The sequence below is a fragment of the Crotalus tigris genome, unplaced genomic scaffold (assembly GCF_016545835.1).
Source record: "Crotalus tigris isolate CLP2741 ecotype Arizona unplaced genomic scaffold, ASM1654583v1 scf7180000024437.13266115, whole genome shotgun sequence".
NCBI classification, from domain to species: domain Eukaryota; kingdom Metazoa; phylum Chordata; class Lepidosauria; order Squamata; family Viperidae; genus Crotalus; species Crotalus tigris.
This window is the reverse complement of record NW_024100606.1, coordinates 12,250,298-12,263,035: the sequence shown is the minus strand read 5'-3', so window position 1 is coordinate 12,263,035 and position 12,738 is coordinate 12,250,298. Positions and strand designations below refer to the sequence as shown.

General features: G+C 37.1%; 1 protein-coding gene across 3 annotated transcripts in view; it reads right to left on the bottom strand.

The window, feature by feature from the left end:
• The window catches only part of RUNDC3B (RUN domain containing 3B), a 63,779-nt gene that overhangs the window by 23,362 nt on the left and 27,679 nt on the right, over positions 1-12,738 (bottom strand). For 2 of the 3 annotated variants that reach the window (XM_039331426.1, XM_039331428.1), the window contains exons 3-8: positions 7,839-7,954; positions 7,126-7,259; positions 4,944-5,029; positions 2,650-2,739; positions 1,747-1,827; positions 300-468 (exon numbers count right to left, since the gene is read on the bottom strand). In XM_039331426.1, the coding sequence (XP_039187360.1) occupies positions 300-468; positions 1,747-1,827; positions 2,650-2,739; positions 4,944-5,029; positions 7,126-7,259; positions 7,839-7,954 (676 nt within the window). The remainder of the gene's footprint in view (positions 1-299; positions 469-1,746; positions 1,828-2,649; positions 2,740-4,943; positions 5,030-7,125; positions 7,260-7,838; positions 7,955-12,738) is intronic. The other variant, XM_039331427.1, reaches the window with a different exon arrangement.

The following is a 12,738-nucleotide window of genomic DNA, read 5'->3' as shown; positions in this document are numbered from 1 at the left end:
AAAGAAAAAGATGGAAGAAAAAGAACAACTGAGGTTCCCTCTGCCAGAATACGTTCTGGCTGCATCTCAGCTTCAATAGATGCAGTAAGTTAAGGAATATTATCAGACCAAGAAGCAAGTCTTGTATGGCCAAAAACAGTTTTTCTATTACCGGAACTATAGCTAACTAATAAATACATAAAATAAATAATATTTTTTATTTTTAAGAATATTTTTAACATTAAATCTTTTAATTAATGTTATTTAATAATTGTAATAGACCAAGTATTTTCAGCCACTTTATCTCAATTAATGTTTACCTTTTGTTCCAGAGTAAGAAGGTATTTCTGTTCAACCCGTTTGCACTTGTTGTACCAGCTGTTCTCATCCATGTTGAAAGGAGGACCAATGTTTTCTGGAGTACTGCTTTCACTACCACTACTGCCCAGTGTTCTTAGCTCTTCCTCATCACTACTGATGCTGTCAGAACTGAGAAATCAAACTCAAAAGCTAAGAGCAATAACTTACATAATTTAAATGGAAAAAACTGAATTATTCAAATTGCTGGTTTTTAGGTAAGAGATGGGTCTTATAATCATGAATCTGCAAGAATTATTCTAGAACCTAAAAACAAAAGTTAACATATCATCCATTCGCTAAGCCTTTCCTCACTGCCTTTCCTCACTGTGCTATCTACTTCTTCATGATCAGTAGAAATTTCTTCTTCCCCTTGTTGAGCCCAATTCTGCCTCTATTACTCCTGTTTCTAGTAACTGCTATCAGGCAGATTATACAAAATCTAACACATTATACATACCTTCCAGTACTCTAAGATACTGTGTTGAAAGAAAAAAAAGAGAAATACTACTTTAATCCCAGTATAGCTAAAGATGGTTTAAACTTGTTCACATATTTGTGCCATATAAGTGTAAGGACATGATTCTGTGATCCAGAACAGATTCTCATATTGTGCAGATACTGGATGCTTCCCTTTACATAGAACTTGTATATAATTACCTATATCACTTCCTATATCTTCTTTCATTATATCTATTATCAATGTATAACTTTTCTTTCTAACTTCTGTCAACTTGTCTAATATATTAAACTAAGCATGTTTAGCAGTTTTATTCAGGTAAAGTTGGGTTCCATTACAATTCAAGCAAAGCTTGCTCTTTTTGTATGTAAAAGATATATATCCTAATATAAATAAAATAAAGTTTTTTTTATCCATTTTAGCTTAGTAGCTCAGGTAAATATTTTCTTCTATAGTAATTCAAGTAAAATAAGGAAAACATATTTATGTGATCATGAAATAGAAAAATGGAAGATAGAGAAAGAGCTCTAACAGATTTGCCTGCATACATATTAAGGGAGAAGCACTCTGTATCATACATAACACATGCTGGTCTTACAGTGTGTTCTTGCATGCGGTTTACCCTTGCAAAGAATGTTTCTTGTCTATCTACAGAATTGGTGAAAAAAGCTAATTTACACTTATATTTATAATAAATACAAGGGCCACAGGGAAATGACTATAAGGAGGCAGTCCTTCAACCACTGTGTTCTATGGCTGGCCACGAGAAAATAATTCATTTGTGATACACGTCATATTCCAATAAAAAACATTTTCAATGGCATTTGGAACTCTTTCATTCTTTCCCTTCCCAGTAGAAAGTATCATGAACTATTGAGAACAATATGTGAAATAAAAATAATACAAAAATATATTATAAGAAAATTTTAAAGCACAGACTAAACAGATACCTTTGGGTAAATTTCAGATATGGTGTGTAATCTATTACAGCTGGATAGTTGCCATCCAAAGCTTCACCTTTGAGGCAGAAGCTGACATAGAATGAGAAATCAGAAATTAAGAACATTAAAACATATTGGTATTGAATAATCTCAGCACATAATTCATTTTTTCACGTAATCACCAATGCAAAAGATATGTAAGAACAAGAACAACATGAGAAAATTCAACTTTAAATGTAGATTCTTATATATCCACTATTTCACCAGCAATCAACATGTCATTCTGTGGTTTTTAAAGAACACTTTTCCCAAATATTACTATTATATGATTTTATATGCACTGAAGCAGATTTCATACAAAGTTTTGAGGAATGCAAAAGCACCTATTTGATCTTACAATTTTTGTAGATAAAATCAAAGAGAAGTGACAACAAAGTGGTCACTCCTTATCACTAAGTAGCCACAGCATATATAAAACAAATTGCCTTTTAATCTCAGATTGAAATATTCATACAGAATAATTTTAAAATGTAATTATAATGTATAATGCAGCTTTACATGAACAAGCCTTGGGTGAGATCTAGAAAGATAAGCACGATCAGAATTGATCAATGATGGAAAGGAGACAATCAGGAAATACCAGAACTATAGGTTAGATGTAGAAATAATTAACAAAATTCTAGAAGAAATAAATGGAAAACTAATTTTGTGATGTTATCCAGAATAAAGCATGGATGTGTCTATATCATCATAAGAAATCAAGCTTAACTTGCAGAAAATTTTACTTCTATCAAATAAATAAATTAAAAAATTAAAAATGACATTTTGACAAAACCTATGAGTTAATTGAAAATTAACTACCTTTTACTAAATAAAATTATGATTTAATTTCACTTTCACAAGAATGCATACCTGAAATCAATAGCATTGAGACCAAGCAGCATACCAGCTAGCATGTTTGCTTCTTCTCCCAATACAATTGCTCCATCTTCATAGAATCTTCTAGAAAAATATTAAATTCTAACTATTATGTTCTCAATTATTTAAATAACATGCCAATTACTCAAATTATTGATGGTAGTTAATGCCAACATTTTAATTTATATTGGTAAGAAAACTATTAATTTGTACAATAATTTAAATGACCTGTTCTACTTATACATATGTAAGTGTTTGGATTTGATGTATTTATGGGCCTATTTGTAAATAACAAATTATTCAGAATAAAGACGTCTGCATATTTTTATGATAAAACTTAACCATTACATACTTTTTTGAAAATATCAGGCTGCTACTGGGATGAAAAGAACTATTTTTAAAATCATAACTAAAAAAAAATATTTTTAGACATTGTTATTCAGAGCATAAGAACAGTGCTGCTTGATCAGGCCAACAGCCATCTTAGTGTTGCAGTAGTGGGCCTTATTCAGAATGACAAGGTGGATACTTACCGCAAGGAGGTTGAGGGTTTGGTGAACTGGTGTAAGGAAAACAGCCTAGTTTTAAATACCAGAAAAACCAAAGAGATCATTGTTGATTTCAGAAAAGGCAGGCACAAGCCACACTTCTCTGTGCATAAATGATTCACCTGTGGAGATGGTTACCAGCATCAAATTCTTGGGTGTGCAGCTAAAGAGTAGGCTGACTTGGTCATTCAACAGCAAGAAACTGGTGAAGTGGGCACAGCAGAGCCTGCATTTTCTGCATCGCATGAGAAAAGCACATCTTCCTTCCCCTGTCCTGACCACTTTCTACAGGGGGACAATCGAGAGCATCCTGTCATACAGCATCATGGTCTGGTTTGGAGGCATCACTGCTTCAGGCGGTGCAGAGAGTGGTGAGGATGGCCGAAAAGATCATTGGCAGTTCCCTCCCTCCTATCCAGTACATAGCACAGAAGCGCTATGCTTGAGCAGGTTCCGTAAGATTATCTGGGACACTACACATCCTCTTCACAACCTGTTTTCCTTGTTACCTTCTGGGAGGAGGCTTCATGGTATCCGTAGCAGAATATCCAGATTCAGCCATAGTTTCATCCCATACAGCATTAACCTTGTGAACTCTCAAGCTTCCTCCTTCCATTATATATTCAAGATGGACAGTATTTAATATTTATTTGCTATGTATATGTAGGGATGTGGGTCTGTACATATGTTGTTCATAGTATGTTTAGGTGTGTGTCATGTATGTGTCTCATTTTGAGAGCGGGTAACTAAATTTCATTTTTGAGGTGTGCTGTTGTGCCCACAGTAAAAAAAATGACAATAAAGGTTATCTTATCTTATTTTCCTTTTCACATAAGCCTACAGATGCCTCTATAGTTGCTTGTGGAAAGTGACATCTCTCCCACCATTATTCACTGCTACTGGTATTGGAGGTCCAAACAGGGAGTCTTCAAGACCAATAAGCTTGATAACCGTGTTCTCCATGAATTAATCTACTTCCATTTTAAAACCATTATATTTGGTAGTAACATCATGTCTTGTGATAATGAATTCTACACATTCATTTTGTGATCTGTAAAGAAGTGTTTGCTTTTGTCTCTCTTCTAATAGCTTTACTGGATGGCTTCTTGTTCCACTACTTAGAAAGAGAAAAAAACGTTTTCCTGTCTACTTTCTCCTTACCATTATGCTGAAATAGTTGAGTTCATGGAATATAAAGTAATTCATATTTGTTAAAAAATTTTAACAAAGGATTTAAAGTGCTACTGGCTTTCTGGACATTTATGTTTAAATCTCCCAATTTAGGATATATGTTTGATTGTTTAACTTAAGGAATCATTTATTCATTCTAATTTGTTGTACAAAAACAGGATTAGATAATAGCATCCAAGAATCTGATGATTTCAACAAATTACAGAATAAGTGTTTCAGTGTAACCTTTACACTTTACATAAATGTACTATATGCAATAATACAAATATAAAAAGGGACAAAGATTGCATAATGAATCATGATGTTTCTCCTGAAAGCTAACAGTCAAAAGTAAATATACCACCAAATGCAATGACAAAATATTTTAAATAACATACGAAGGTTTAATCCTGCATATAAATAATACATGTTTTCACTTTCCTTCCTTCCATGGAAGTTATCATTTCCTGACTAAATTTGATAAAGAACAAGAACTGGGAATTTTAAATAGTAGTTGTAAAGTACCATAGAAAACTTAAAATCTACTTTATTTAAAAATATATTTAATACCTGGTTGTTTTGAAGTCTCTCAAAGCTGCCGAAATATATTCAGACAAGTGTTTTTCCATAAGTGCTACTCTAATCCAAGCCCTTCCCTGAAATTCAAAAGTCATGATATAAATATTATTAAACAGAAATCTGGTCCAGTCATTCAATCTCTGAAACAGAACAACAAAGTTATACTTCATCCTCCTCGTATTTATTCATATAGAGTCACAATGGCTTGACTTCTATTATACTTGCCAAATTATTTGTTTACTTTTATACAGATTTCTATATAGAAGTATGTATAAAAATATATTCTGTATAGAAAATATATTCACATATCTATTTCAAATCAGGCAAATGGAACAACTTGCCTTTAGAAGTTGTGAGTGCTCCAAAATTGGAAGTTTTTATGAAAAGACAATCATTTGTCTGAAATGGTATAGGGCAGTGGTGGCGAACCTATGGCATGCATGCCAGAGGCGGCACTCAGAGCCTTCTCTGTGGGCACGCGCACCATGCCCCAGAGAGGGCAACCGTCCCTCTTCAACCAGCTACCCGCTAACTGGTCGAGGTCCCACATGGTCAGATGCATCCCAGCACTCATGCGCTCGCTGGCCTCTGTGTGCAGGGGCCGATGGTGTCAGGCAGCAGCCGCCCTGGCCCCTGCCTCACCTTTCCCTGTGACAATGGCACCCCCACCCTGCCTTGCCTTGCCTCACCCTACAAGACGAACCTTCTGCCCACCGCCCCACCTGCCAGAGACCCCCCTTGGATCTCCCCCAACCCTGCCCGGCCCCCACAGACATCCCTCCCCACGAGCAACATCGAGGTAATCACACCCACACTGGCCACACCCACCCAATCTGCCATGACCACCACAGCCACATCCATCCAGTGGGCCACGCCCCCTGGCACCAGGCGATAAATAAGTGGGTTTTGGGTTGCAGTTTGGGCACTCGATCTCTAAAAGGTTCACCATCACTGATATAGGGTTTTCTGCTTGAGCAGGGAGTTGGACTAGAAAAATGTCCCTTCCAATTCTGTTATTCTATTATTCTTTCATTCTGAGGCAGATATTTGAATGAAATATTAGAATAGATTGTATCATTCAGAGAATAGAGAACATATTTTAAAACTTATTTTTATGTTTTATTTCATTATACAACAAGAAAAATATAGACATATTAACAATGTATTATCAAAATTAATAATCATAATAAAAAACAAAAGTGGAGGTGGGGAAATAAAAAATATAACACATGTATACCCTTAATCAAAATGGTCAAAAGTCTTCACTGAACCTTTCTTTAAAAAAACCCTAATTAACTTTTTTCAGGAATTATTATATATTTATCTTTTTTCATGTTCATATTTTGCATTTAAAATTCTTGGGGGAAAACCCTAAATTCAGCAAAATGGGTAATAGAATGTTTGTCATATTAGTATTTCAAGCAATTCTTCATAAAAGCTAACTGCATGTGAAGTTGTTCATCAAGTTGTCTCCATAGTCATGTCTTTGAAATGGTTCCCATTTTTTCAAGATTAAAATGTCTTGAACTAAGAATAATTCTAACTATTATATTTGAACAAACTTTTAAGCAAATAAGAACTAGATGACAAATATTCTATTTATATATTTTACCCACATGATTTTCAAAGTATCTGTAAATATATTTTTGCATTTCAAATATTTACAAATATGTTTACTTTAACTTGTTAAACAAAAGGCCTTCTGCTATACTCCTTTCTGCCAGTATCTATTCAGATTATACATTCTTCCTAATATTTGTGAAATTATAAATGCTCATTCATATCTAACATTACCAGAAGCTCATATAAATTACAATTCCAGTTTATATTTATACATTTTAGTGATCTGAATAAATTCAATTACATAGCACTGTAAACCAGGGCTATGTTCGCAGTCCCTCATTACAGCAGTAATAATAAGCTATTTTTTTGTTTTAACCTGAACACCACTAGCTTTTCTACTGTTCATTACTGCAAATGGAACCATACTTCATTTTGACATTTCTTAAAGTTTTATTCTTGTAACTTTCGTCAGATGATCAAAAATGGAAAAATTGTACTTAAATTCCTTGAGTCTGATCACACTTGGCCAATAAAGAATTCTATTCTATTCTATTTTATTCTATTCTGAACAATACAAAACACATAGCAAGAGGAATGTTAAAATTCTCACCCTAGCTCTTGAAGAGGCAACATTTTCCATATTCTCAATGCTACAGATGCAATTATATGAAATCTTGCGACAAGCCACCTTAATATAATCCCAGAAAGTTCGAGGGCTTTCATACCCAAACCAAGTGATTTGACCTAAAAAATCAGGGAATAGAAAGAGATTAATCACTAAAATATAGTGTGCCTATGATAAAATATTTATAAATGATATGCTGTGATTCTTTGATGAGTTATAAAACAACTAGATGTATAAAACAACTACCTTTAAACAACATGGAAATTCTCCAACTTTGGGGGGTTAATAAGAATTTAGAATTTTGAAATTATGATAAATCACTCTTAACAAATGGAATATTGTGGGAACACCAGCCATGTACAAGAAAGCAAATTGTTAGACTGCCACATTCCTCAAGATTTTGATTTGGTTTTGATTTGCTTGTGGGCACACTACTAAACAGAGCGTTAATCTATAGCTTATTATTTTTATTTTCTAATAATCTTTCAAAACTTCAGTTTGCAACCTAAATATGTTCAGCTGGCAATAGAATTTTAACTTCAATATAAGAACTAACTGAAAATCCTAGAATCTCAAAACTTATTTATAATACAGATATAATGATTACACCAACCTAAATCTCATTATATTTACAAAAATAAAGTATATTCTAGAAGATGATCTCTTCCACAAAACATGTAAAATCAGATTTTATGTACCTTTGAGCCGATGGCTTAGAATTTGTTCCAAAATAGCTGCAAAATTATTGAATTCAGGATAAGAATCATCAATAGTTTCAAAGCATGAACGGTCAATCAGTGTCTTGATAGAAAACCTACAAAAATTAGAATAATTATATATATATATATATATATATATATATATATATATATATATATACACACACACACACACACACACACACACACACACGCATATAAACTTTGGAGAATTTATATACAAATACATATATAATTTGTATTTATATAATACATATATAAATATACATATTTATGTAGGTCTTTGGTTGTTCGGGTTTTCTACCACGTAAAATTGGAAGTGTCTTGGCGACGTTTCGACGAAGTCCCATTCGTCATCTTCAGGCTGGTGCTTTCAGCTTCGTGCTTTGAGCAGCAATGAAAGCACCAGCCTGAAGATGACGAATGGGACTTCGTCGAAACGTCGCCAAGACACTTCCAATTTTACGTGGGAGAAAACCCGAACAACCAAAGACCTACATACAAATACCCGCGAAAACCTCAGAAAACATACATATTTATATATATATATATAAAATACAAACAAAATATATATTAAAAAAAGGTCGGGGATAAAGTGGATAAAGGTGAAAAGTGACACATTTATAAGAAAGGTGACCTATGATTTTTCAAGTACAGAAATGATCTAATCCAGTGATGGTGAACCTTTTAGAAAGGATGAACCATCAAACAGTTATTCACAAAAGGAGGAAACATGCGTGCTCCACAGTTGGATGTTTTGTGCAAGTTTGTCATAAAAGCCTGGAATGATATTGATGCAGAAACAGTAATCAAGTCTTTCAAGAAATGTGGCATATCAAATTCATTAGATGGTATGGAGGATGACTACTTGTGGCAAGATGAAGAGGAAGCCGAAGCTGAGACCACACCATCTGATACGGAATTTGATCCATATGATGACTGCCTTACAAATGTACCACAAGATGTCATTGATATTTTTATGATATCAGATGATGAACAGGATGATTTTGAAGGCTTTTAAAGGGAAACTGTCACGCAAGCAAAACCTGTAAAAATAGCTTGCAGTAATGATGGGCGTTGCTGACTCGCCAGGGACTTGCCCGGCACTTGCTCTTTCTATTGTTTGTTATCTTCCTCCTATCATCATCAATTCCAGTTTGGTTGATAGCTTAGAAAACAAACAGCATGGCAGCTCCCATGAGTTTATTGTCTTATCCTTCCTTTCAGCTTTAGAGTGAATTAGGAAAAGTTTAATCCACTTGCACTGTTTTATGTTTATATGTTTGATGACAGCCTTATGTTTATAAGTGACAGTTTTTCTGCTAAGTACCTGCATGTCATAAGCATTTGAATTAAAATTACCATATTGAAATCAAATCTGATGTTTTTTAATTTTTATTTGGTGTGCGTTGGAAGAGGGGTAGTCTTATATGGTGAGTATAGCCCAAACTCTATATTTTAACTGGAAAAGTTGGGGGTCGTCTAATATGCCCAGTCGTCTTATACGCCGGAAAATACGATACATCAAAACATCAAAAATCTCAGTGGTCAGTTTCTAAAAATAAACAGGTCAAGATTAAACAAAAGTGAAGATTTTTTTTTGCATTGTTGTAATAAGATTGTTTTTGCCCTATTGTAAGCTAAAATGTATTTTCAGAGCTGTATAATTTTTCATTAAAATATTTACACTAATGTAAAGATGTTAGTTTATGAAATGTTTTAAGCTAGAATTGTTTGAAATTAAAGCTTTTCATCATATTAATTGGAAATATGATTAGGTTAGTCTAGGTACCAAATAATTTCCAAGTGATATATAAGAGTAGTTTGATTCCTATAGAACTTACAGTATTTCTATCCTTTATTTCATTCATAATCTATAATACTGACTTTTATTTTATTATAATAAAAAATGTAGCATTTAATGAAAATAAGAATGAATGAAAGGAGGGTTGCCTTACCTGAACGCCTTTTCTCAGCATGATGATGGAGAATCCACAAATGGGTTTAGACTGCCCAATTAGACTAAGTCTGACAAAGTAGCCATGCCTCTTGCTGGGTCCTGTGCTTCCCAGACACGACAAAGGCAAAGCTATTGACGATAGTCCAATGTATTGGCTCCCCTACTGTTAACAGGCCCTGATGGACCTAAAGGGGTGGGTGTGGATTCTCCATCATGCTGAGAAAAAGCTTCAGGTAAGACAACCCCCCTACTCCAGCATGAGGATGGAGAATCCACAAATGGGACATACCAAAGCTACCCTGTCCCTATGGGAGGGAATCAGTCTGGGCCTGTGTCCCACTTGATGGCACCACTTGCTGGAGCACTCTCTGGCCAAATGAAGCTTCCGCAGAGGCAAATCTGTCCAGCTTGTAATGCCTCACGAATGGGGAAGGCGAGGACCAGGTGGCCGCCCTTCAAATATCCCCAATGGATGCCTGTGATGCCCACGCTGCTGATGTTACAGCGCTGCGGGTGGAGTGAGCGGTGATATGGCTTGGAGCTGACAGGGAATGCGATTAGTACGCTCCTGCAATGCATGCTTTGATCTACCTGCCTATCGTTGAAGACGAGACCTTCTGTCCCATGGAAGAAGGTTGAAAGGAAATAAAGAGAGCTTCCGATTTGCGAAAGGCTGAAGTCCTCATGAGGTAATGGCGCAACGCTCTTCGAACATCCAAGGTGTGCCATTGACGCTTCAACGCGTGGGATGGGCAAGGACAAAAATTTGGGAGAATCACCTCCTGTGATCAGTAGAATAAAGAATTTACCTTCGGTATGAAGGAGGGATCCAGTCAGAGGACCACCCTGTCATTGTGAAAAACGCATAGGTCTTCTCTGACACAGAGAGCAGCTAGTTCTGAGATGCGTCTGGCCGACGTGATGGCTATGAGGAAGGCTATCTTCATGGTTAAAAACCATAGTGAACATGTCATAATGGGCTCAAACAGTGGCGAGGTTAGGGCTTGCAAGACCCTCAGGAGTTCCCAAGAGGGATAACGATGAACCACGGGTGGCCTGGTGTTATTCGCGCCCTTGATAAAGGACCGCAGAGCCAGTAATTGCTCTAGACTATGGTGGACGCTGGACCGGTAGGCCTCTCTCACACCAAAATGCTTCTGATGGCTTTTTATTGATGCCTGAGAATGCACTGATAGCGCAGTGGTCAGGCAGACGGGGCGGCCAAAACCACAATTTGGTGAGCGCCGGCACACATGTCCCTTGTTAGTGGCAGCAGATCACCCTAGTGATAAGTGCCTGCTCTCCTTTGATGTTGTAAGGTTTAGTTATGGCAATTTAATAATACTGATTTAATTAATATAAATTTAATTAATTAATTTAATTATTAAAATTGATTTGATATTGTTAATCTAATACTGGCCTGGCTAGCTGAAGATCAGGCCGACTTGGGGCAGATCCTCTGATCTGGACCGAAGGCTAGTGTATCCATTGCGATTCTTGCCAATCAACTGGTCTCCAGCTGAAGTGGTGAATTGGAAACTACAAAGCTGTGCTGGCCATATGGTCCAAGATGGCGGCCACGAGCCAAGGGCGGATGCGCAGAGGGGTCTTTAGGGCTGAGGCTCAGCTGACGAGCCTCCTCCGGTCCGAAGACTAGTGTCCCTGCTGTTGATTCTGCCGACCAGCTGGCTTCCAGCTGAAGCGGTCAGTTTAAAAACAGCCAGGCTGCACCGGTCGCATGGTCCAAAATGGCGGCTGAAAATGGGAGCCCAAAAGAGTCCTTGGGTCCAAGGTTCCGCTGGCGAGCCTCCTCTGACCCAGATATATCACCCCTGCCCCTCCTGGTCCCCTGCGGGCATTGGCTAAGAGGAGGCTAACCGTGCAATCCAAAAAGATGGCAGCCGCGATCGGCGCGCCAAATGGGACCGCAGCGGCAGCCTGATGCTGGCGTTGAGCTGGTCAATCCTCAGCTGTCCGGCCTTCAGCTGGCTTGACATGGGCCTCCGTTCCCTGCTGGGAACGCTGAGCCCAGGGCTTTAAATTTGATGAATTTTAAATTAAATTAAATTAAATTAAAATCTGGATTGAATTTAGTCCTGATCTGGTTGGGAATAGAAGAACCTGGGCGTTGGGGCAGCGCTGATCCCAGCGCTGGAATTAAGGAAGAGAATCCACGAAGGGGAAAAAAGGAAAGTTACAACCTGTCCAGAAGTCTGATAAGGGAGCCAATCACAACCGTGTCCTTCTGGGCTGAAGACTAAGTCGTGTCTGGGAAGCACAGGAACCAGCAGGAGGTGTGGCTACTTTGTCAGACTTAGTCTAATTGGGCAGGAAGACAGTCTAAACCCATTCGTGGATTCTCCATCATTATGCTGGAGAACTCCAGAGACTTTCAATTTTTTGCACCTTTGCACCTTCTACTTATTTAACATGCTATATGAAAAATCTATTTCAAATTTAAATAGTTTTTCTAAAGTCACACCTGGCACTGAGACATACTTATGAATAGGATTGCCCAGTATTTTTCCTATTGGCCTAGGTCTGTGGTGGCGAACCTGTGGCACGCAAAGCCCTCTCTGTGGGCACGTGTGCCATTGTCCCAGTCCTAGACCTTCAGCTGGGTTCTATAAAATATTTTTGCTTTAGGCCTCTGCCGCCATGTACTAAAAAAAAAAGGTTCAATCAATCAATCAATTTCAACTTCTAGTGGAAAAAAAAAAGATCTCGCAATGTTCGAATTGATTAATTGAACTTTTTAGTCCCACCCCTGAAGCCACGGCCACCCAATTGGCCATGCCCACCCAATGAGCCACGCCCACCCAGCACCTGATGATACATAAGTGGGTTTTGGGTTGCAGTTTGGACACTCGGTCTCTAAAAGGTTCGCCATCAATGGCCTAGGTTTACTACATTATGCAG